General features: G+C 40.2%; 1 protein-coding gene across 20 annotated transcripts in view; it reads left to right on the forward strand.

The window, feature by feature from the left end:
• EYA1 (EYA transcriptional coactivator and phosphatase 1) overlaps window positions 1-27,613 on the forward strand; it is a 103,996-nt gene that overhangs the window by 59,449 nt on the left and 16,934 nt on the right. For 17 of the 20 annotated variants that reach the window (XM_088471449.1, XM_088471447.1, XM_088471452.1 and 14 more), the window contains one exon: window positions 6,631-6,720. The exons of the other annotated variants lie outside the window; for them this stretch is intronic. In XM_088471449.1, coding sequence (XP_088327575.1) covers window positions 6,631-6,720 — 90 coding nt within the window. The remainder of the gene's footprint in view (window positions 1-6,630; window positions 6,721-27,613) is intronic. 20 annotated transcript variants of the gene reach the window in all.

Consider the following 27,613-nt stretch of genomic DNA (forward strand, 5'->3'; position numbering starts at 1 on the left):
CAGTCAAATATTGAGGTGATGCAAGGCTATGTATCACCTGTAATTTAATTCCCCCCCAAGGTGCTATCGCTGAAAATGGTATATTCCATGGCACTCACTCCCTTACCACAAACTGTCACAGGTAGGTACTTCAGTGGCAAAGGTGCCCTGTGACATTCTAGATCTACTAGTGATGCGACTACAAGTATTTCCTGTATAAAAGAGATTATCTGAGCATCTGAGCGTAGCACAATCCAGGTCATCTCTACCACAGCACCTATACTGTTAGAAGATTTGTCTATGAAATTCCAAGCATATGATATTGCATATTTACACATGCTTTAACAGTCAAAAAATTTTATTCAAAATAATATGGTAGTAAAGAAAATGCTAAAATAAAAATAAATATATCACAAACGTGTTTAAATATACATTTTATCTTATATACAGCAATCCTCCAATAAAAACAGATACCAAACTTCCAATAAAATGTATATGTTTAGTAGCCCTGTAAGTGTTATGGTGCATACACACGATCAGATTTTTTCTTCAGATATGGACGATAATGATTTAAAAATCGTTCAGTCGTTCATATCTGATGAAAAATCGTTCATATCTGACATGCCTGAACGATGGACGATCAACGATGCGCGTTCCCGTTTGTCAGATAACGATATCTGACATCTGATGGGTTTGCAGTCAGACTTGGACGATTCCATTCATTTTAATGCAGGTAAAAATCGTTCAATCGTCCAAATCGTTCAAAACTTTGGTCAAATCGTCCAAATCGTTCAAATCGTTTAATCGTTCAGTCGTTCATCTGACAAATCTGACAAGTCTGACAAATCTGACCGTGTGTACGCTCCATTAAGGTGCGTACACAAACGATTTTTTTTAACGATTTAATTATCGTTCAATCGTTCAAAAAATCGTTCAGTGTAAAACGATAAACGGTGAACGATTACCGTTCATGTGCATTCACGTCTGTCGACTGTAGTTTGTAGTTCAGTCAGACTGGCCAACTGAACGATTTTCAATAGAAGTTGCAACATTTTTCCATCAACACACAGAAAATCGTTTATTATGTAAAGTAAAACAAACTACTTTGTAAAACGATTTTCGTTCACTTTTTCAAGGGAAAAACTGGACGAAAATCGTTCAACGAAAATCGTTCATTACTTACATCTTTGTGTGTGTACGCACCTTTAGAAATGACAGAATAAGTTAAGTGGTATTTCTTATAATTAAAAACACAATTTAAAACTATTTCCATTTTATTTCTCCATATAAACACCATAAATTACAATTAGAGATGTTCGCAGACCCTCGTGTTTTAGTTCTAAATCATCGTCATGTTTTGGTTTTGGCAAAACTACCCTTAAGTGTTTTGGTTTTGGATTTCTTTAAAAATTTATAAAAACAGCTAAAATCATGTAACTTGGACCTGTGGCCCTGATTCAGAGCCGGATGCTCTGAAAGAGCTATAGCGAGCGGCCAGGTTGATGGTCACGATGGTCGGGCTTGCGACGAGACCCTTGTGGTAGGGTCTCGTGGCCGCAAGCCCCAGAGAGATTTCGACTCTAACAGAGCCGTAATCGTGATGTCAGGGGGTCCGCCCCAAATGACAGGCGTTCACGTGGGAACGCCTCCGTTTGGGCAGCCACCCCCCCCCCGGCCCGCCCACCAAAGGGGGCGAGCTGTCACTCAACATCGACAGCTCGCCCCCTTCGGTGCGAGACCCGGAGCGACAGATTGCCCATCGCTAGCCGGGTCTTGTGCATGCGCACGACGGAGCGCTCAGCGCTTACGACCGGGTCTGAATCAGGCCCTGTGTTTGTTCCTATAGTATTAACACCAATAACATTCATTTCCAGTCAATTTTGACCATCTCACAGCACCTGAAATCATGATGTAGGGACTTAAATACAATCCAAAACACATGAGATGCGTTTTTTAGATCCGAGTTCCGAACTTGATGAGACAGTACGAATCGGGACTCGATTCTACTTGGAATCCCAAAGTGAGATGACCTGTGACTTCGTTTGACTCGGAACCCCAAAGTTTGCGTGTCCTTGGTTCTCAGCAAAACCGAACCGCTCATCTCTAATTACAACTAGGGATGTGCGCTGACCCCTGTGTTTTGGTTTTGGTTTTGGATCTGGATTTGGTTTTGCAAACTACCCTCAAGTGTTTTGGTTCTGGATCTGGATTTTTTAAATAAACAATAGATAAAAAGTTTTAAACACAGCAAAAATCATGTCATTTTTACAATCCAAAACCCGAAATTCGGATTTAAAATCCAAATTCCGAACCGCAAAAAGATCAGAACCGCGACCCGGATTTACCCGGATCTCCTAAGGAGACTTGGATTTACCCGGATTCACGAAATTCGGGTGGATTCGGATTTCTGGGGAACCGAATCACACTTCTCCAATTACAACCAAATAAAAAAAAATTTTACTTAAGTATTTTAACAAAATAAAGCTGTTATCTGTCATTGCGGAAAAAAAATGAGGCACACTTTTGACATGTAAGTCTGGCAGCAAAAGGGTTAAATAAGCCTTGAAGGGATGCTGTATGTACCTCACAGAGGAGCACTCAGAACTCTTATTTTCCCTTTAAGGAGAGAACTCGAATTGTCCGTGTTTCACGTTTGTTATTTCTTTTTTGAAGTTAAAGTTCAGATGTCACTTCTATATCTTTTCATCTGCAAAATTGCTACTGTATGAATAAACATATCACTTTAAAGAAAGAAAAACAGGTGCAGTTACAACAAATATGCTATGTTTTAGGTTCAAAATAAATGATAATTTTTTTACTTTATGGAAAAAGAAAAGAAAACAAAATATACAAAGCATGCCTCAGAAACCATAGCTAAGTATATAAATAAAAGAGAGGGAAATATAACGAGGGAAATATAAAGAAAAGAAAGGGTTGATACACTAAAGTGTTTTTAATGGTTTTGAAATGCCATGAAATCTTCAATTATTGAAAATGTGGAATTTCCAAGCATAGCAAAGTACAAGGTGCAGGTGTCGTACAGTGCTATCATTTTGTAAATATGTAACTTGCAGAATTTTTATTTAAACGTTTGATTTTTCTTTAAGAGCTTATGGTAAAGCTTAGCTTTTCCTGATACCACTGATTGACTTTCAAGTCAAGACTAAAATTGGTGGAAAGAGTAAAATTGTATTCATCTAAGAGGTCATGCATGATCTGTTGTCCATCTTACATTTATAGAACTGTATATGCTTTCACACTATTAAAAGGGGCAGGCTGAACTTTCTACAACCCAATGCACAATATTTAAGCAGAGCCCTCTTGCTGCTTTCTCCATATGTTAATGCCCTGTCTGTCCCAAATTGTTAAGCACTACAGAGTAGGCTGTCACTGTGCACATCAATGTTAATGATAATGTTAATAGTAACCCATCTGGTCTTACCAATTTCACAGCTAATGCCACTGAGACCAGGGGTGTATCTAGTGATCCAAGCACCCCTGGCAATGTAATGGACTGGCGCCCCCCGCCCCCCCATGCAGTGCCCCCAATAGTAATCCCCCAGTAGTAATCCCCGCTATGCTGCATTGCCCCCAGTAGTAGCCCCCCGTATACAGTGCCCCCAGTAGTAGTCCCCGAATACAGTGCCCACAGTAGTAGATCCCTGTAGTAGCCTCCCCTATACAGTGCCCCCAGTAGTAGTCCCCCCTAGACAGTGCCCCCAGTAGTGGCCACCCTCCCTAAATTGCCCCCAGTATTGGCCATCCCTATACAGTGCCCCCAGTAGTGGCCACCCACCCCTAAATTGCACACAGTAGTGGCCACCCCTATACAGTGCTCCCAGTAGTGGCCACCCCATAAATTGCCCCCAGTAGTGGCCACTCCTATACAGTGCCCCCCAGTAGCGGGCACCCCCCCATAAACTTCCCCCAGTAGCGGCCACCCCCTATTTCAGTGCCCCCCCTGTAGTGTCAGGCTTACACACACAAACACTCACGCAAAGAACAAAAAAATTTTAAACTTACCTGATCCCCGCTCCTGACGCGACCGCCGCTATCCGCTCTGAGTCCCGGCCGCTCTTCTCCTGGATGGGTAAGATGTCATGACGTATGATGTCTCTCCCATCACATGCCCTGGGGGAAGCCAGCACACGGAGCTCATTAATTAGCTCCAGCCGGCTCCCTCCGCAGACGACGCAGCAGCAAATGAGAGTCTGTCTGACTCTCATTAGCTGGTTGCTATTACAAACACACAGCCGCCGCTGGTGGCTGTGTGTTTGTAAACGGTGTAGGGCAGACCGCTATCACTGCGGCCTGCCCTACACTTGTGGGGCCGGGGGACTTGTCCACCCCTTGGCTAGTGGTGGCACCGCCGGGCGGCGCCCCCCCTTTGGTCGGCGCCAATGGCGAGTGCCATCCTGGCCAATGGGTAGATACGCCCCTGACTGAGACCTCCAACAAACCATAATAATAGTCAAAATGAATTCATGCAGACCATACATGCCTACCCTCCCGGAAGTTGCGGATGGCTCCCGATTTTTCAGGTAACCCCCCGCACCCCCGGAATGGTAAGCACTTCTCCCGCATCCTGCACACTTCCTAGTGAAGTGGGCAGAATAAGGAGAATTTTCTTGCGGACCGGCGGGACAGCCAGTAGGGGGCGTGACCTAATGACCCGCCCCTTATTTCAATATGCACCGTTCGTGGCAAATTGCTGTGAGGGGGCGGGGCTTAATTATGCAACCCATCCGGCCTGTCCCCAACACCTCCCCCCTGCTTCTCCTCCCCGGGCTTCTCCCGGGGAGGAAAACTCCAATGTCGGCATGTATGATACAGATATCAATTGTAGTTTGCAGCATGTTGAGCACTCCAGGGGAGATCTAAGTTTGGAGAGAGATAAAGTGGAGAGAGATAAAGTACCAATCGATCAGTTCTAATTGCCACTTTACAGGTTATGGGCCCCATTTATTAACGATGCATAACCCATTGCTAATGGGGTTATGTCATCCTTTCTGTATTCAAAAAACAGCAGTAATCTAACATTACCGCTGTGTGTCACTGCATCGGTCTCTCGCCATCTTTAGATGCGGTCCCCATTGATGGCAATGGGGACTCGGCTCTGCCTTTCTGGCTTCAGTGAAGCCTTCCAGGCACTGCCGGGTCCCCGTGTCATGCACATGCGCAGACGGACCATTGCGCATGTGCATTACACAGCAGCCCGTCGCTGGCAGCATGATACTAAATGAAAAATGGCGCTGGTATTTACGTTCGTTCATAAATGGGGCCCTATGTCTGAAACATGACAGTTAGGAGCTGATTGGTTGTTACTTTATCTCTCTCACTATGAGCCGTATTCAATTTGAGCTGAGCCAAAATACTTTTCCGCCTCCCAGACTTTTCGCCTACATCGCCTGTTTTGTAGGCGGAAAAGTATCGCACGCGTGCCCACTTTACCCCGTATTCAATTTGAAAGTACTCGAAAACGGGACCCCACGAAACTTAAACAAGCGGAAAGTTCTTTCAGATTTGAGGAAATTATCCTGAGACCCCCCAAAGATGCTCTGACATGGGGGTTAGCTATGGTACCCCCGATTTGGCTTGCTGAAGGTATTTGGTGTTTTTAAACGGTCTCAATAGCTGCTAAATAGCGTTTTTGTATAAGTGGTTCAGAATAGTATTCAGGAGGTTCTTTTGCAGAAAATAACTTATCCCAGCAAATTTGGGGTACTTGAAAATGGGGGTCAGCAAATTTTAAAGTTGCTAGAGTTAAGTTGAAAAAAACATGAAAAATCCACCTGCCGCAAGCCCCTACAATGTAAAAAACACTTGGGGCATACTTGGGGACCCCCCCCAGTCTAGTTCGCTAGTTTTTATCTTTGTCCCCCAACATTTTTTTCCCCAAATTTAAAGTGATTTTTTGGGGTGTCCTTAAGTGTTTTTTTTTTTTAAATTTGGGGGACTGTCTGAAGGCTGCACGGGGGTTCCGCAACGTTGCACCCCAAAACCCCAATTCTGCACTTTTTTCCACCTGCTATTCATAGGCGAAACTTTTCTACCTATTACATTGCATTGACTTTCCACCTAGGCGAAAAGTCTTCCAAATTGAATAGGGAGTAAAGTCAAAACAGGCGAAAATGACGTCATCGTCGAAAAGTTTCCGCCAAAAACACGCGAAAACTGACTTTTCGCCTCAAATTTAGTACGGGCCTATATCTCTCTTAGTACATATCATCAGGGATTACGTAAGAATGAATGTTACCACTTACCAAAACATAAGCAGCATCTTTCAAGTCATGATAAGACACAAATCTGTCCTTTGCTATAACAATATTGAAATGGCAGACCTTTATATAATGATTTCATGCATCAATAGAGCCAAGGGATTGATCCATTGATTCAATTTCTTATTCGACCCAGATCACTTGACCTGCATTATGCAGAAATGAATATACAGCTAGACAAAAGTGTGCCTTAGACGTATGGTACATCATTGTATCAGGCTTTGTACTGTCACATAGGCCACTATTGTTCTAGCTATGTCCTTGTATAAATTATACACTGTAATTATGATTTACATGACTTTTATTTTTACAGTAGGGATTTTATGATTGATAGAAAAGTTGTAATTTGACTCTATATTTTTTGTCCCGTAAGGATCCACCGACCTCTGTATCACTTGGACTTCGCATGGAAGAAATGATTTTTAACTTGGCAGATACACATTTGTTCTTCAATGATTTAGAAGTAAGTGTGACATGATAAATACAAATAAAAGTAACTGATACATTTCTCTATAAATTGATAAAAATATCTTTGTCAAGCTAGAGTGGGCGATGGATAGCAAAAAGTTACAAAAAAAAAATCTTTATTCTAGTATATACTGTGTTGGCAAAATTAATGCATCCTTAAAGAAGCATAAGGGGAATCAAACAGGGAAATGAAATGGCATGCTTCTCATTAATCAGGGTTATTCTCCGTATTGTGGCCGTATAGGAAAGCACTACGGAAACACTTCATACAGAACCAAATGGTGGAGCATTAGGCCATATTTTCCCTGTTGTGAAGTTACATTATGTATTTGTGTTGCATTACTTTAGTCACTTTGCTGTTAATAGATTTACACAATGATATAGATATATATATATATATATATATATATATATATATAAAACTTGGGTCATTTCCCTGTCTGTACACTGTGCATAAATGAAAACACAACTGTATAGAGCAAAATTTTATTTATTTATTTATTTGTTTGGTCAAAACTCCAATATGAATTGGTTTTTATATGACGGCGGAGATTTGCCATAGAAAATGTATCACACCAAATGCTTATTTTCCTGGGACACCTTGATTATTAGAATCAGTGTACATTGTTCCCATAATGGTTTTACTATATTTCTATCTGCAAAATAAATGGGCTTTTGTGGACTGACCAAGCTGAATTGCACCTGCATATCACAGATTTCTGTTCTAATAGTATGGGAGTCTTATATATTGAATATTGCAGAATGTAATAATTATTCTATGTAAACAAACAAATAACACTTGCCAAATTGATGGGGTTTTGCATAAAATCAAGTGAGAGCTTCATCCATGGATATACTGAATTTAAACTGAACCTGTGCAATATGATTGCAGAAAGCTGCTTTGTAAAAGAGCTTTGAAAAATTAATTCTTTACCCCTCTAACAACAGTAGAGGGATCCAGCACTCATACTAAAGTAGAGGGATCCACCACTCATACTAAAGTAGAGGGATCCAGCACTCATACTAAAGTAGAGGGATCTACCACTCATACTAAATCAGAGGGATCCAACACTCATACTAAAGCAGAGCGATCCACCACTCATTTTAAAGTAGAGGGATCCACCACTGATTCTAAAGTAGAGGGATCCACCACTCATACTAATGTAGAGGGATCCACAACTCATACTAAAGTAGAGGGATCCACCACTCATACTAAAGAAGAGGGATCCACCACTCATACTAAAGTAGAGGGATCCACCACTCATACTAAAGTAGAGGGATCCAGCACTCATACTAAAGTAGAGGGATCCAGCACTCATACTAAAGTAGAGGGATCCAGCACTCATACTAAATTAGAGGGATCTACCACTCATACTAAATCAGAGGGATCCAACACTCATACTAAAGTAGAGGGATCCACCACTAATTTTAAAGTAGAGGGATCCACCACTCATACTAAAGTAGAGGAATCCACCACTCATACTAAAGTAGAGGGATCCAACACTCATACCAATGCAGAGGGATCCACCACTCATTTTAAAGTAGAGTGATCCACCACTCATACTAAAGTAGAGGAATCCACCATTCATACTAAAGTAAAGGGATACACCACTCATACTAAAGTAGAGGAATCCACCACTCATACTAAAGTAAAGGGATACACCACTCATACTAAAGTAGAGGAATCCACCACTCATACTAAAGTAGAGGAATCCACCACTCATACTAAGGTAGAGGGATCCACCACTCATACTAAAGTAGAGGAATCCACCACTCATACTAAAGTAGAGGGATCCAACACTCATACCAATGCAGAGGGATCCACCACTCATTTTAAAGTAGAGTGATCCACCACTCATACTAAAGTAGAGGAATCCACCATTCATACTAAAGTAAAGGAATCCACCACTCATACTAAAGTAAAGGGATACACCACTCATACTAAAGTAGAGGGATGTGCAGAGCTTGTGAACCCTGTATGCACCTCTGCTGTTCAGGTATAAGAGCTTTGTTTCACAAGCCCTTTCTCACGTTAGTGCATCTCCGTATTTATTAAAGGATTACGGGCAGTTTTTGCTAGGCATAGACTCCACCAAAGTGGACTTTCTCTGGTGAAAGCTTTTATTTAGGGATGAATATTTTAAAAGGACCACAGTGGTACAAACAACGCCATTTATTTATTTAAATAAATCCTTTGTCCTTCATTTTAATGCCATCAAATGAAATGTTATGGGGTTTTTTAGGGTTTTTTTCAAAGTTTTTTTGACGTTTACATTTTTAGTCTTTCTTTTTATTATCTTTATATAACCAGTGGAACTGATAGCCCAAGCTCAGGCTTCCAGTTCCACTGTGTGAATGTGTGAACCGGCAAAGTTGATTTGCAGACCCATTAACACAGGTCGGCAAAACAGTGAGGGTACCTGTTCCGCTGCTAGTCGGTATCACTGGGGGCAATATTAGATTTTCTTTTGCAGCGACAGGTGGTAATATTAAAACATTGCTATCATCACATATTAGTCAATAGACCCCATGGGCTTGGTAAATTATTTTTCAAAGCATTTTTTAGAAAGAGAATTTGTCCTTTAAGACATTCCCTACCTCTATTTTCCCCTGCTTTGAAATGCCTCTAGCCACAGAATGATGGGCATATTACCCCAACAAGCTCATTTCATTAAGAAAGCCGCTCTCTCCAATATTTTACATGAAACAAGCCACACTCGGTTTCGCTGTGATACAGACAGCTGTTTATTTAAAACCCAATCGTTAAGCAAGCTTGTGGCAGGGCTGCCAACAGACATTAATCATCATATTGCTATTTTGCTGGATTCTGGAAATGTATGTTATTTCAGACAGCATAAGGATTCTGAAAAGTTTTGAATACATCTTCTCCTGATCAAAGTAATTGGCAGCAATTGGCCTTTAAACATTCCCTGATGTTTCCTCTTTCAAAATCAGGCAAAATGCACCTTATTTAATGGATGAGCCAAAATCATTTAAAAATGCCAGTATGTGACAGGCTTCCAGTGTGGTTTCCCTAACATCTGTCCTGTATTTGATTCCTTTTCATCTGTAGAGAAAGTCTTCGCAGATGAATTGGCAACTTATATTGCAATCAAATAATTTACATGTACTTAATTTTTTTATACATTCCAGGGCAAAATGTTTCTTCTACTCTAGATTTCAAATTATTAGAAATTATTTTATGTCACATTCAGTTTTTTTTCTTATTTGTCTAGGGAAATATAGGCTCTTAGCTGTTCTCCTGTTACTTGGGCATGTGTTTTCATTAAGAAGTATATTTTGACTCAGTCATTATATGTTGAATTTTTGTTTAGATTTCAATTATTGTACTTAAAGGAAGAACTGTATTATGAATACCAATATACCTTAAGAAAAATATGTGCAATTGAAGAGTTTATTTAGCAGTTCTCAAAAAGTGGACTTGACCAAGATAACTAAAGAACAAATAAAATTAATATTTAATTTGTATATATAGCAGTTTGATAGTTTATGAAACTGATGCACTATTTTGTCTCTTTATACAGTTCATTGTCTGCTTTTTCACTATAAAATAAATGTACTCTGGAATCAATTTCCTAGAGTGTAGAAATGTTCTTCACGTAGCTACCATTCCGATTACAGCTGTTATTTTCTAGTGCAGTTTTCGAAAATGAAAGCTTACATTTTACCGGTTTCTGTGTGATACAGCTAGTTTGTGCCCATTGCAGCAAGTTATTAAATAAGTTTCCACTATGTACTATAGAGAGTAACCCAATATTTATAGAGTGGGCAGGATGTACGAGACCAACACTAAAATGCGGTAAAACTTCAGTTTTCAGATGTTTGACTGCATTTCCCATATGTATCAAGCTCCGGAAGACAAAACTTTCCATAGCTTGCACCCGATACGCAAAGCCTATGGACCTCTTTTTGGATAATTCCCTCCCAGTGTCCCCCGCGGCTTGCGCATGCACACAAGGAATCCCAGGTCATAAACTCGGAAGTCCTCACAATGCAAAGGACAGCTTTTATTGTAAGAGCTGACCTTTGCGGGATTTAAATGTTAATAAACACCTCTATGCATGCTGTAAGTGGTGGGATGTATCGCATTCAAAATGCAATATTTGATGCATCCCATCTAGTATCTGATAAACATTGTGTGGTATGGAAAGATTATTTTGTGCCACTAATATTTAAAGACTATAATATACATATTGCACAGTCCAGTAGCTGGTCAGTTTAGCAGAGGAGATAGCTGATCTTTTAAAGAAGTCAGACATTTATAGAAATGTGCCGGCAGTAAATTTTTGGTGCAGTGTCTAACTGACCCCTGGGATCTTCTAGCCTTGGCTACAAGAGGTCATTATTTAAAAAGTGATATAAGGAAACAGTACTAAGATTTATGAGTAACCATATAATACACCTGGTGAGGACCAGCAGAATGAAAAAAATGGGGGTCAATATATAATCTAGAGTGCTCCACTGCTTAGCACTGACAGATTTTCAGCTTACTCAGACTGGCTGGCTTGCGAGGCCAGGAAACCGCGTCTGTGGGCATAGCCTCTGGCCTTGCTACTCCCAGAACACGGGTAGGACACCCCCCATTTCCAGGAACACCAGCTGACCCCGCACCGCCCCTTTAATGCCTATGCCTGTCATTCAGGCAGAGGTATAGAAGGGGCTATGTGCGGTCATGCAGGACCCTTTCTGCACATTCGCAGAACGGGTCCTGTGCATGTGCAGATTCCCGATAATCGGGAATATGCGTTCAGCATTGCACTTGAGTGCAATGCTGAATTAGCCCATCTATTTGTAATAGCTTGCAGTAGGGCCGGTTGTTACTGACATGGACTGTGCTAGATGAGATTCTACTTACCTTCTGGGTCTGCTATTTGCTCATTGCTACAGGATGCACTTATATGGCTTATAGCTGTTCTGGTTTGGAGACTCCCTGATAACGCAGGAATATGTGATCGTACATATTCCTTCAGCAATTCACGAATATATGCATGCTTATGTTCCTTTATTTTCCCTTATGTTGCAATGTAGAATATATAGAAATGTTAGGATGAGATTCAGTATTAGTATAATTGTGTGAGGTGCAGCTGTGTCTCATTTGTTGAATGGTCCCAGGCCTGGAGAGATATAAGGCCTACCCTTTTCCTCTCCAAAGTAAATAGATGGGTCCCTGTTTCATCAGTCATTTTATTTAATGTTTGATGTAAAAGTATATTATATAATGTATTAAAAAGTATATACAGATTAGTGTTTATTTCAATGTAGCTGTGATTAACTGAGGAGATATGGATAAGTTAGAACTGGTGAGGCAGCCATGTTTTTTTGTGGTTCAGATAGAAAGGACTTGGAAGTTTAAAATCAAGTTTAATATGAGCAGAAATGAGCAGACAGTCAGTCTCAGATTTTATAACCAAAAAGAGCTAATCAAGATAGCCTTGGCCCACATGAAGCAAGCATTAGTAGCTATAGGGGAACAGAACAAGAAGATAACATATTATATTTTGGTTAAGACATATAACCATTAGTGTCTAGCACGTACGAATATTATATAAATTAATATTTCCCCTTTGGGTTAACTGGAAGCACAGTATAAAGCTCCTGAGAGAGAGGGAGGGGGAGCAGTCGAAGGACAAGGGAGAGAGGGAGCACATCGAGGGTCTGAAGGGGGTGCTAGGCGCGGTTGCCATGCGGTATGTATGAAATTGGCTGACTGGTATGACTGGTACTAGGTGTTAGCAAATCAGTAATGATCACATATTTAAATTGAAGTGAGGGAGAGGGTGATAATTGACTGCAGCCTGCTATTGGTCATCCTGCTTACTCTTCCCCCAAGGGGATTTCGAGCAGGGCTTTCAGAGAAATGGTGAACCACCCCAAACAAAAAAAATGGCTGCAACATATAGTTCCCGGTGGGGATGCAACTTTATGTATGTTTACTCATTATGTCCCTCACAGTTTTAATTTTCTTTTATATGTATTTAAAATGAAAGTTACTACAGTATGGGAGCAATGTGTGTATTGTACTGAAGGATATGTTACTTTATTATGTCCTGTGGTCATTTTATGCTTGGGCAATTGTCCAGCTATATTTCACTACAAGCAAAATGCATTGCTGCATTTGTCCACAGGGCTGCCAAAAGCTCAGACGGGGCCGGATACTGGGAGAGGGGCGTGGCCAAATGGTGCCATAACCACACCTCTTTTTGTGAACTTTAAAGAAGTTATGCACACTGAGGGGTAGGGCTGTGTCATCTTACGGGTGTAATTACACTTCCCCAGCAAGCCTGGGCCCCATGAGAAATCCAGGGTCAGGTAATCTGCACCCCCTCCTCCTCCTCTCGGTGCCGCTGCTTGTTTAGCAGCAAAGTATCCATGGAGGCTTAAAAATTCAGCTGTGACTCCAATCTATGTGCAGTTTTATGCTGTTATCTGTTGATATGAGCTCTGAATTTTGTACTGTTCCTGCTCATAACAGTTATTAAAGCAAATCATTATTGCACATCTATGTCTATCATTTCCAAACTCTACTTCCTAAAGCGATGCGTCATTATTTAAGTTTAGTTTTCCAATGAGCAAGCTGTGTTTCTTGCAGCCGTATTTCCACAGATATGACATAACACCTACATAATAAATACATCAGCAGGGCATCTTGTTAATGGTGCGCAGATCCATTTCAACAGCTAAATTTTCTTTTAAATTCAACGAAGATAAAAAGCAAGAAGAAAATAAAGAAACACAGTGATGAAAAACACATAACCATACGGGACACGTTACAGGTTTTGTCATTTGTCTCATATTTTCACCAATTGGTGGTACCTTCCTCTTTTCTTGTGTTTAATAAATGACAGTCTCATATGGGGGCCCTACTCATCAAACAGATTACTGTCGCCGCTCAGGTAATAAGAAAACTTTTTCTGGACTATTTAACAAAAAAAATATATATTGTCCGGCAGCAATAAGCAGAACCTCCTCACTGTATAGACAGGGTCCCTTTCTGCCGGATCACACAGGTGCACTCACTGCAATGGAACCCTGGCCACGGCTTCTGGTGCTGATTAATAAAAATAGAACTAAATAACTATTTTAATATAAATTTAATGGATGGTGATCGATAATGTGATGGTCTCTGATGGTGATACAATGCCCACTGTGATGGTGATACATTGCCCACTGCCAGCTGATAAATAGACAAATCTTGCAAAAACTGAACATCTTTGCAGAAATTAGGGCTTAATGCCTTTGATAAATTGAGCAATTTTGTGTGGAAAAGCCACTTTTTTTACTTTGAGTCCCGAATTAAGTGGCAAATAAAATCATACCTCTCAATATTTCCAGTATTTTTCTCATAGAGAGCTCGAAGCAGTATACAGCAAGTAGTTATATCAAATATGATGTGATGAAATGACATGCATATCCACCAAATGACTCTGTGAACAGATGTTGTCTGTTTCTGAATACTTCTAAAGTGAGTGCTTTTCAGATTGTGCAGGGTAGGGTTTTGATAACACTGCAGAATATGTTAACATGCACACACATACATAATATACTGTAAATATATATATATATATATATATATACTGTATATATATATATATATATATATATATATATATATATATATTAACAGTATATTATGTATGTGTGTGCATGTGTGTAGATGTGTGGAAGGATGGCACACAACTGTTGGTTTCTAGACAAAATAATACACGCATAAAGCAAGAAAATGTAATGTGAAAATACATAAGAAACCAGGGTACGAGAATGTATAGATATACAGTATATAATATTTTTTTTGTAAATGACACTCCCTTGTTTGTTATAAGGTGGCTGCAGTCTTAGAAAAGTCTGATCGGTGATCAGCTGATGAATTCTGTGGAAAGTACAAAAAGACAAGCGCCTAATAGTGTATTTTATTTTTTTTTAAATTCTCATGGGTTTACCAACAGTAGGGAAGCCAATCCCGGGATCGTTAGTGAATCAATCAGCTGGGCAGCAAAAGGTATAGTGAAATGACCCAGCACACCGACAAGGAACCACGTGAATGCCCAGTCCGTTGGTCTCCAGCGGCGGAATGCACAGTAGGGACATCACGCTGTTACCCAGCAGGTACAGCTCAAGTGTGCCAGCCCTCCTTCTCCGGACCTTGCCGGCAGGTTGCCAGGCAACAGATGATGCGGTCTGGCCCTCCGCTGGAGACCAATGTACCAGGATTTCACAGTCAGACGTGGCTCCTTGGTGATGTGCTTCTTAAGTTGATTGCCAGCCAGCAGGAGCCGCAGCTCTCCCCACACTCTGCCGCCACGCACATAAAGATGTGACAAACAGGTCACTTCATCTCTATTCCCCACTGGTTCCCCCTTGTCTGTGTCCCCTTGTGTCTGTGTGTGTGCCCGGGCAGTGGGGACCTCCGGCCTTCAAATTCTGTTTCTCTATACCTTTTGCTGTATTCCTGTGCGGAGCTGCTGTAGTTTCATTGATCAACTCAATGGATTGAGAGTTTTTCAATCCCGGGATTGGCCTTCCTAACAAACAGGTGTGAGGATACCGGATTTATGTGTGCCTTACCATTTTGACATAGGCAGCCGTTTATAGCAAGCACAGTATCCCGGTACCTTGTGAGTCCCCAGATCGTACAGAAAAGACACAAAAGTGAAGGTACAACATTTATTTTACATATCACACAAAGTAACAATGTAAAAACAGTAACCTTATACACAGAGATGCCAGCAGTATTATCAAACCTCGAGAGCCCTCCAACCCATATCAGTAAACCCTTCAGTACCAAGCCTGCAGTTTTTACTGGTATCATGTTTACAGCCTGGGATGAGAAAAGTACAGCGGGCATGGAAGATGCTGAGTGATGTCCTGGGCGTACGGCCAACTGTCTACCTAGCATGGCAGGTACAAAGGGTCAGTCAACCTTTGTCCATGGAGTACAGAGTCTACAAGGTCCACAGATGATTCTGTTGGAGGGAAGAAGTGTAGCGGGAATTCAGGCCTTCCTGCTACCCGGTCTTGGTAATCTTGCTCAGGGGGACACCGGTGTTTTACTCATTGCATTTGGCAGAAGCCGCAGCTTCAACACCCATTATCTGCCTTGATAATTTCCAGGCCGCACTTTAACTCTAACATTCAACTCCCCGGGGTCTCCCAGCCTCCCCTTTTTCTCCCTGTTACCAAGTTTACCCCCACCCCCCTATTAGTGTAAAGGTCCTGTTTTGGGGACATGGTTGGGTCCTTTAAATAGGGAGATAAACAGTAACCATTAAGATGCATAAACATCCCCCTTCTTCCACCTGTCAGGTACAGAGGCTACCAGTCTGGTGACGTCAGCCAATGGACAATGGGCAACTTTCAATGTAAATGAGAGATTTACCATAAAGATTCCAGTTTTCTCCAGTCCTAGTGAAACTGACAGATAAGGGTTTTGGAGGGGAGTAACTGTCCGGGAGATATTCTTTAACAGCATATTTACAATATACCTGACAGAGCATGTGAGATGAGATGCAGAGACTATTCCAGAGTGATGGACCCTCATCTCATCACAGAAGGTGACAAGTGCTCACGTACCAGATATATAAGAAAATTACATTTCATGGGAACCTTAATCATACTCAATTGTGTATATAAACCAATGGAAGGCAATACTGTGTTACTGTATAGGATATGCTGGTGATTTTACATGGGTCTCTCTTTTACAAATGGAGGATGACCGGCGTGGCAGCATAAGGGAAGTAGAGCTCATGGACTTACTTAGAATTTTAAAGATCAGGAAGCCAATCTAAAAAACAGATGCTTCATTTTACAGCCAGCAGGCTAGAAAACAAAGCACTGGTATATTGTGGCAATGTTTGTTGGTTAGCTGCTACATTTCATACTATTTGCAATTGGTGCAAGTTTTTCATCATGCAGTGCTGCAGTTCACAGGTTTATTGTCACTAGTTCAAGAACAATTGGCTATCTTACAGCATCTTGTTATTAGCCTCTGACCCTCACCCATAAGTACTTCATCTGTTTTTCTATTCAACCAGTTACTCCCCATCCCCACTTTCAGATCAGCTGAGCTGACGTTTAATGAGTATTGATCTTCTATACTGCCTAATATAAAGCAGGGGTACAGTAGTCATCTGCACAACAAAATATTTCTTATATAATGATGTTGGATTATATTTCACATCTGCAGTATACTCGTATATATTTTGCACGCAGCACCGAGAATAAAATGTGTCACTATAGTACTTCACTTGGGAGTACTTATTAGTGTTAAGTAAATCATTTCGACTGAATCTTCATTTCAACCAAATTTCAGGGATTCCACTAATTAATCAATGATTTGTCACAAAACAATTTGTAAATCAATCACTGATGAATCCCTGTTTACGAAGCAACTTTGATCAGCTAAAGTCTGTAATTGGAGCTCTAGCTTCTCTGCCATTATTTTCTATAGGGTCTTTAGTGATAACTATAACAGCCTCTCCCCCGCCATGACACAGACACCAGTACCGATTATGGTTTAATAGGATTTAAAATAAATAAATAAACAAATGGACAGCATGCCACCCTATCTAAATTCTCAATTAGAATGAGCACTAGACAGTTTGGGCTGGATTCCACTCTAAGTGGGCGATTCAATGGTTTGAGAGAATTAGCTCCCATCTAAAGTGGCTGGGAGATAATTCAATTGTTTTAGCCCCGCGGCTGCACTTATCGCAGATTTCTGCTTGCACCCCTCTGAGGCGTGAGTAGAAATCCGCGTAAAGTAGGACTTTGGGGCTGGGCGCAAGTGCCGGGTGTGCCTTAACTGCAGCGTTCCCAGCACAGGAGAAGCCGCTAGACACGGCTAATTCTGTGCATTAGGGCGTGAGAATGCGGCCGTCTTGACCAGCCTGGGGTTGGTCGCGCAAACAACTGAATAATCTCCTGGCCACTTTAGACACAGCACGAAAGGAAGATGTTTCAGCTTCCCTTTAAACACGAACATGCCAAGCTATTTAATTAGGATGGTTATTTAATACACTCTACATCTCACTATAGTAAAGAAGTGAGATGTAGAGTGTATTGCTGTGACATTATTAGTTTCATGATATTAAGTTGGTGTATGCAGGATTTGTTAAGGCCTTTTGTATATTTTTGCTTTCTTTGTCTTAATACACAGTGAGAAGGAAAAGGAGGAACATCTAAAAATCTGCAATGAATTAATTTAGAATCCGGAATAGGCATTTAGATGCACTAGTGACTACATTACAATTGACCCCATGGCAGAGGGTTAAGTAATGAGATAAGATAAGGGACGTTTAGCAAAAATGAGGTGCTGACATAACAATTAGGCACCACACCCTTATCCTTAAAGTTGTTGAAATGAAGTCTTCTGTTTTGAAATATCTTTTCAGTTGGCTTTGAAATACCCTAATGTTTTGTTTTGTTTAGGAGTAGCTATAACGATATAGATAATCTGATGTGCCCGCAACCATGCTACAACACCAATAATCCAGCTTTGTGGCAATGAAAACACATAATATATTGCATATGGTGTAGCTAACAAAACAATATTGAAATTAATAAAATGAGAAAATTATATCATGTAAGACTTTCTTTTTTTTTACTATTTTTGATCATTATATCCCAAATAGAAATTAAATTATGTAGCCTATTGACTGCAAGATTTTTATTAGCACCATTCTCAGCTGTCCTTTACACGTTCAGCCCCAACTTTTAAAGACCACCAGATATTAAAATGATTGGTTTTGAATATTCACGAAAACCCCTTTACTGTATGCATGGTTTGGATGTTGGATGTAGTGCTGAATATCTGTTCTTATTCCATAGGTTGTATAAATTCTCGTTCATTAAGGATGGATATTTGAAATTAAATACAATTGTTTTTGATTGTGTGATGGTCCTGTTGGATAGATGTAGAATTCTACATCAGAGTGTGGTAGAATTTTATTATCATTTTATTAAGTGATCAGGTCATATTAGGTGTGTTTTTGTCCTCTCCCTGTATAGGGTATGATAGAATGGTGTTGTCATATTTCCAGTGGTTATGTCATGTTGGGTAAATGTCTGGTTATGTCATGTTGGGTAAATATAGAGTGTGATAAAATTGTACTATAATGTCTAGTGATCAGATCAAGTTAGGTAGTATTTTATATTTTATATAGAAGGATGAATTTATTTTAGCTGCATCTTTGCTACCAGTGGCGGCTCCAGAGGTTTGGCTGGAGCGCAGTCCAAAATTCAAATAGGGGAGCGACACCAACTGCCAGTTAGTCCTGGCTGGCGTTGTTTGGAAGGGCAGTTGGTGCGACTCCTCTATTTGAATTTTGGACTGCGCTGCAGCCCCACGTCTGGAGCCATCACTGGCTGCAACTTTTTCCTGTCTGTGGCCGTAAATGGGAGTTAATGCGGCTTTTAGTTTGCCACCTAAATGAGAATTCATTTTTTTATTTACGGTAAATATGTCAAAACTTGTTGCAGATCCTCTGGTACACTGTGCCCGACTCTGTCCCAATGAATGTTAATGCACTTAAAGGAGTTTAAATAGCAAAATTTAGCCTATAAAGATGTCATTTTTCAGGCGAGTTTATGTAAAAAGCTCAAAAATGGGTTGAGTTATGTGGGACATGTATTTTGGGGTGTTGTATTTTGAACTTGCAGATGGGACTTACAAGTGTTTTTTTTATATTTTGTAAACTTACTTAGAAACACTCACTTTATGTAATTTCACAGTTAATAAAAAAGGTAGAAATCAGCCATTTGACACCTTTTAAGAACCTCAAATACTTTTCTTATGGCCACCAATAGCCTTCTATACTGTTACCCAATCTTATTTGCTACTTTTAGGGATTCAAAGTTATTTCCTCTCTTATTCATGCACTTTACCCATTTATAACTACAGTGTGACATTGGCACAAGTGCTGTGAATTGGCTTTTACAATTGAATTTTATAATTTGCAAGAGTGTGCTTGATGAAAACAACCTAAAAAGTGTGCGGTAATGTAACCCGTGACTTTCGTGGACAGAACTTGTGGTTAATTAAATTTGGCACAGAGTATGATAGAATTATGTTACGATAATTTCAGTGCTTATGTCATGTTAGGTGGGTATAGTGACTTGGTGCTGGAGGTGAGAGGACCTCATATATACAGCATGGCTCTTGAGCTCATAGCATTTATGTTACTGAGGACATTTGTCTGCCTGGAGCTATATTGCAAATATAGAAAATATACTTATTATATTCTGTTTGCTGATGGTTATTTTGTTCTATATTATATATATATATGTAATCCATTCGGATGGCACTCCCATTAGAAATGCAACTTGTCGATATTTTAATATGAACAATAGCCAATTCTAAAATTTAAGGATTTTGCTCTGTTTTCATGATTTATTTTTAATTTACAGTATAGCTTATTATGGAAAGTAAAATATGCTGCATAGGACATTAAAAGACTGTATAAGAATGAAGAGTGAATATCTACAAAATTGATTTAAATCCCTATCTTATTTACATACCATAAGGTGTACAATAACAATAACGTCTTTAGCTGCATTCTTACGGTTTTACACTAATGCCACTGAAACTCCCTACCAACTATATTTATTCACTGCCTGTTCTTCCTCGGATTGTCAAACAAAATGCTGGTTATTTCAAGACCCCTTTGTTTTCTACATCCTGTGTTGGACCCACAGGTAATCTGCACCTTTTCTCCCGTCTGCTCTCAGTAATTGTGGTGGGAAAGTAAAGAAAATGAAGGGGTCACGAAGTGCACTCCCGGCAAGGTGTGACAGGCTCTGCCAACTGCTCGTGTTGAAATCCTGTGAACTGAGGACACCTCTTATTCACATGGAGTCATTTTGAATGCTAAACTATATAATGACAGTCTAAAGACACTCATTTCTGCTCAAAAGATTTTAATTGGCTCCAATTTAAAACTATAATTTCCTTTTAGCTTTATACTTTTCAAGAACCATTTCAAAATAAGTAGGTTTTTTTTTATTTTCTACTAATACCTGTTTTGTACATTTATTTTTTTATATGTCTAACTTTTTAAGCTTCACATTTTTCAGAAATTGAATGTGCCATTTTATTATTATTTATATTTAGCTACAATAAAAAGGTTTTGTTAAAATTGTGACTAGCCAAAAAGGCTGTCATACAATGTAAAGCAGTATTTTTTTATAATAGTAACTTGTTTGGTTTGCTTAATATTAATAAATGACCATGTTAATGTAAATTGATACACAATACACTAAATGTATGTTTTGTCTTTGTGATATATAATAAATGGTAATAATAATAATAATAATAATAATAATAATAATAATAATAACAGCAATGGAAAATAAAAGTAGACAAAATTCTAAAAGCCAAGGACACTAATGTGTGTGTGTGTGTGTGTGTGTGTGTGTGTGTGTGTGTGTGTGTGTGTGTGTGTATGTATTTATGTACATGTGTGTGTGTGTGTATATATCTATATATATTTTTTTTTTTTCATTTTCATTTTTTTATTATTATTATTATTTTTTTATTTTTTTTACTTATCTCTGGATCCAAACTTTTAAAAACAGAAGTCTGAACTTTTTAATGCAATGCAGGTTCTCACAAATATAGCCAGGACTCTTTATTATTCAACACGGACAAGGAAGGAGTTGAAGTAATTGCCTAATGACAGATATGAAGAGAACAGAGAATGCACTGATCATTTCCTGTATGCTGGCCCGATTCCAGCCAGTCTCAATAGGCTCGCTGATGTAAAAAGAAAACGCAAATTGCTGGTTCTAGAGGGAATTTTCTTTCTGCTTTACCCTTCAGAATAAGGCATTGAAACAATTAGGCTAGAAGACGGTGTTAGTTTCTCGTGATAAACTGGGAATACTGAGTAAATGTGGAAGTATGTTATTTTTGCCATAATAATCATACTTAGAGGATTGTAACGCTGTTAAGCTCTTTCATAGAACTTGTTTTTACATCCTTAATGGTGTTATATTTTTCACCTTAACACACAATCATTCTTGGAATTTCAGCCTCCTTAGATCAACATTTATAAATACGCCTTAAACCCACATAAAAGAAACACATTAACATAAAATCCTTTGTCTATTACCTTCTGGAAAAATGTTACCACCTGTGCTTAGAAGATAAAGTTGTCCCAGCTGTAGTAGTTGTATGTCAAGTACTGATTGCTAAGTCAGCACGTTCTTTATGTGCAAAATAGATGGTACCGTTTAACGGGGTTGGTGTCCTTTGGGGGTAAAACAAGCTCCTAGAAAAACGACATTTTGGCATAATTGTGGCATGTGATTGGTCAGTTGCCAGTATTATCTGATTGTGTGAACACAATATCCTACCTGCTTTCAAATTTCTGCCGCATTTTCTTCTTGATGTTTGAACGCCCCAAATTGTAACAGTTCCTTTGAATAAAGTATTTGTTTTGAGATGCTTTCAAGAGGAAACCAATTTGGGGCCAGGCACTGCATACACCTATAAATCCACTTGTGTTTACAACTCGATAAAGAATATTTCAGTTGTTTTGTTGATGAGCAACGCCAAAAATTGGGTAGTGGGCCTAATATTAGTGCATTTCCTCCACAGTACAGGAACGGATGTTCTGTAGAGTTTAGTTTAGGTCAACATGGCTTAGTGTGGGGCAGATGATCACATCCAGCAGAGTCTTTTGAATCTGTCAGCCTATTATGATGTGTCTTTAGTCAGCTGATTCGGGATGCAGTAAAGAATAAAACAATTCATTTACAAAGGGCAAATGATCATGCTGTTAAAGTCCACATTTTTCTTGCTAAATGTAATTATAATTAAAGTCCCAATATGTTTAGTTTATAGTGCTCAGAATTACACCTTGTATAAGGGATCAGTAGGCTGTACTACAGTCTAGTGATTAAAAATAATCTTGACTGTTTATTCTGACAAGCATAATGTGATCAAGTCATCTACTTATAAGTGTTTTAGGTGTGCTCAAATGATATATAAAAAATTGCACTGTGAGTAAATAAATAAAATGCCCCTGTTTATGAACACTTTATGAATCTGCTTCTAATAATCTATTCAAATTCTGGGGCTGCATACCCACAATGCTTTGTGTTGATGGCACATTTAGCCTGAACTGATTACAGTATAACTTTGAATAGGGATCATTGGTCCCTGTAGACTCTGGACCTAATTCAGACCCGCTCGCGAGCGCAGGACGCTCGCAAGCGGGTCGATGGTGCCCTAATGCGCATGCGCACGACGGAGGGAGCTCCGTCGTGCGCAAGTGCGAGACCCGCATAGCGACAGCCAAGCTGTCGCTCGGGGTCTCACACCAAAGGGGGCGTGCTGTCGATGGTGAGTGACAGCACGCCCCCTTTGGTGGGCGTGCCGGGGGCGTGGCTGCCAGACGGAGGCGTTCCCATGGGAACGCCTACCGTCTGGGTCCGGCCCCACTGACATCAGTAGTGATGTCAGTGGGAGTGATTTTGGCTCTGATAGAGCCAAAATCACTCCAGGGCTTGCGGCAGCGAGACCCTACCGCAGGGTCTCCGTCGCAAGCCCGATGGTCGCGATGGTCTTGACCATCGCAACCATTATCATGGACGCTCGCTGTGGGTGGTAAACCACAGCTATACGAGCGTCCAAGAGGCCGCTCCAAGTTGAGGTAGGAGGGCCCTGATTCAGAGTGAGCGCTCTGGTCAGAGCGTCCGACTCTGAATCAGGCCCTCTGTTGGTTGACATGGATCTCTAAGTGGACCAAAGCCACTACTGCTATTATCTTGCAGTCATGGTATGTCTAGTGTCTCTTACTGGCACACTGTATACATCTCTATAGGTAGCAATGATCCCTATTCTACATTATGTGCCAGATCCATAGTTGGACAGAAGTTGGTCTGTGTGCTCCTGCATTGCCCTCCATTCATATGCTTAGTTTGCTACTAGTCATCATCCTAAGTGCACATTTGCACCAGACCTATACCAGGTGCAAGTTATACGCCTATTAACAGACTCATTTACGCTTACACACAGGTCTGCATTAACCGCAGTTCCATCAAGATGCTCTTGTTGTGTGATAATGCTAGTTACACCTCTGCAGTCAGTGTTGATGTGAATGAAATTGGCAGTAATTGCTCACGCACAGTTTCGGAGCATGCGAGATACGCTCCACAAACAGACACACGGTCAGCTTCCCTTCAGGCCCTTTGTGTCTAGGCTGAACTTACAATGATTGCTTACCAAGAGCCATGGGTACGCACCGGAAGGAATCCTTAGCGTGAGTGTGAAAGACAGGCTCTGTCATCCAGGGAAGCTTAGTTCCCTGCAGTTTCCTTTCCAAACATTTAATCAAGCCTCAATGAGCTGTGTCCATTAATTGCAAATTGCAAGCTGTTGACAATCAGGACCACTTAAGTGAGTCTCACTGTCTTGCTGTGAGTAAACACAAAGGGCAGCCCCTTCACAATGGGAAGCAAATAAGGAAATCTGCATAATAGGTTCATCACCAGCTAGCAGATAAGCAGGTCCTGCAGTAGTTAAAAGTAAATACTGTAGATGCATTATCTAGAATTACAATGCAAGATTGTTAACTGGCTGACTGATGTCACGTAACACCTTAACTACAGTGCTGCAGAATGCATCTTAGTGGCAGTCAAATAGTTAACGATATACAGAGGAAAACAAATGACAGCATATTATTATAATGTCTGTTTATATCTTTACTGAAATCATATTGTAACCAATTTAATGTTTCCTGTTCCACAATAGATATTTCCTTATTTTATTAGCATTTAGTGTCCCTTAATTGGACAGTAAAAACAGAGAGCATGTTCTACCTTTCAACAGTGAAATATTACTGACAGACACATGCTAATAAAAAAATGATTGCTATTTTTATTATTGTCATTTATTTGTAATGCTTCATAGCACAGGACAAGGGCAAAAAGGGCATACATAAAACAGGGACATACAATGAAGACAGAATAAATGCAGATGTGAAAATGAAAGAAAGGTTATGGAGGGCAAGAGCTTACAATCTAATGGGAGGGCACACGACTGAAACAAGAGGAGTGAGTGTGACTCGGAGTGAAGACTGGGATAGTAGCGACAGTGTCTCAGTGTGAGTAATATACAGTATGTGGCTTTAGGGTAGCTATAATAAAGACATGGATTTTAGAGAGTGTCTAAAGATTTCAAGGCTGGGAGAGAGTCTGATCAGAAGTGATAGGAAGTTCCAGAGTGGGAAGCAGCACAGGAGAAGTCTTGTATGTGGGAGCAAGAGGAGAGTGTTACCAGAGACGAGGCGAGGAGCTGGTCAGAGGTAGATATATGAGAGTGTGGGGGACAGTATTTAAAAATGAGATTTGCATAAATATCAGTTTAACAATAACAGCGCCAATCATCTATCCCGGACAAATGAGATACAAGGCAAGTGGGTAAAATACAATGTATCTCATTGGTCCGGGATAGACGATTGGCGCTATTATTGTTAAACTGTTAAGGTGCATACACACACAACGATTTTTTGAACGATTATCGTTAAAGATATCATTTATTGTTCAATCCTTGAAAAAATCGTTCACTTTCTGAGTTAAAACGATGAATGATTATCGTTCATGCGCATTCACGTTTGTAGTTTGTAGTTCAGTCAGACTGACCAACTCAACGATTTTCATTAAGGGAATATGCAAAAATAGTTTGTAGTTCAAAAAAATCGTTCATTACATTTAGTAAATGAACGATTTTAGTAAACGATTTTCCTTCTTTTTTCCCTTGAAAAAAATTAACGAAAATCGTTTACTAAAATCGTTCATTTACAAAATTGTTGTGTGTGTGTATGCAGCTTCATTCCTTAAGATTTATGGGTGCCATTGGACCCCTAGAATAGCAGCCTGACACCTTTCAGCTGTGAACTTGGAGGACGCCCTACTTATTTTGTATTTGCATAAATATCACCTGGTCATTGTAATTGAATTTGGGGCTTGCTGCATCTCTTGTGTAAAAACACAGGTTTTGATTAGCAGGTACCCCAAGCAATAAATCACCATATTGTTTTACCTTTCATAGTGCACTAAGGGCCTCATTCAGACCCGCTCGCAAGCAGGTCGATGGTGGGGCACTGCGCATGCGCCAGGCAATTAAAGCCCCATAGCGAGTGAGAAATTCACTCGCTCCGGGGCTCACTACAAACGGGGTGGCTGTTGATGTTGATCAACAGCTCACCCTGTTTTGTAGGCGGGGACGGGGGGTGGCTGGTCAAACGGAGGCATTCCTGAAGGAACGCCTGCCATTTCTGGGCGGCCCTACTGACATGACTTGCGATGTCAGTAGTGAGCTTCCTGCTCTATTTGAGCAGTAAGCTCACTGGGGCTTGCGGCAGACAAGACCCTACCACAAGGGTCTTGTCGCAAGCCTGATGGTCACGATAATCGCGGCCATCACCTGGCAGCTTGCAAAATCTGTGGGTGGTCACCCACAGTTTAGCGAGCGGCCAGGAGGCTGGGTAAAAAAAATGGTGGCCGCCCTGATTCAGAGAGAATGCTCGCTTTTTGCGAGCGTCTGTGAATCAGGGCCTGAGTCCTGTTTTAACTTTTGGGCAAACCAAGGCTAGAATTGCTGCCATTTCTTTCTATTTCTCGTCATCACAGCAATCCATACTAGCAACAAACCACAGATGTGTTACACTACTGTGGGCTCCATTTAATAACAATTCTTATTGTCGGTGGTATTTGCTTTATTTTCACTAACTAAACTAATAAATATGCCACCAGTATTTAACATAACTAACCTCTCCAACAAGGCCCAGCGGTGTCCCCCTCCACGGGTAAGCTCACTACTGCTTGCTAAATACAGTGCAGAGTTCATAACACCTTTAGCAAGTGCTAAATGTAGAGCTGTATAACAGATACAATTAATGTGATAAAACAAAATAATTGCCTGCAGCCCCCTGGAAATCTCTCACCTTATGGCAGGAATATGGGGCCTTCTCACAACCCTTGGCCCGATTTTTCTAAATATGTCAAATTAAAATTTGAACATATAAAAAAAATGGCTGTAACCTACGTCAGCCAGACCAGATGCTATATCTCTTAGGCCTGCACTCGTGTGGTGTTTGAGTGAGGTTTGTAGATCATTGTAGTATGGTCTAGAAACTAATGTAAAGAAAGTTGGTAGCTCATTGATTGACAAGGATCCGAGACATTCCTAATCTGCCACCATGCAGGATACACTACGTGGTATATTTACTAAGGTGCAGGTTTTTAGAAGTGGAGATGTTGTCCATAGCAACCAATCAGATTCTACTTAACATTTATCTTGCACCATCTAGAAGATAATAGCTAGAATCTCATTGGTTGCTATGGGCAACATCCCCACTTCTAAAAACTCTCACTTTAGTAAATATACCCCTAATTGTCACTGGTTTATGACTCATCATTGAAAATGTAGCCAAAATCTCTAAGGCACTGAAGAATTGATTATAGATGAGTTTTTAAGTAGACAGTAGGATTGAATTATGCCTAACAAACTGCTAGAATTATTTATTGTTATTACTTAGAATGATGTGGCTTTAATAGACTATAAATGTAATGTTGGTAACTTTGCAACATTTACCACAAATTTGTTAAAATATTGTTTACTTGTATAGGGAGCGTCCTAGGGCCCATGTATCAATTCTCAGACACTGGTTAGTTTCTACACCCAGAACCTATGTGCTGAGCTGATTATACTGTAGTTCAATCTCAGTTTTGGTCTAATTCCCATGGTTAAAGCCCTGCTGTGTAAACCATAGGAAATATCAAAGTATTGGAAAACAATACCAGACTCTGAATGTCCTCTGGTTCTCTTACACCATAATGTCCCATCAAGACAGTTTCCCTGTGTGATC

This window comes from Taudactylus pleione, unplaced genomic scaffold (genome assembly GCF_031769625.1).
Source record: "Taudactylus pleione unplaced genomic scaffold, aTauple2 ptg000114l, whole genome shotgun sequence".
In the NCBI taxonomy this organism is placed as follows: Eukaryota; Metazoa; Chordata; class Amphibia; order Anura; family Myobatrachidae; genus Taudactylus; species Taudactylus pleione.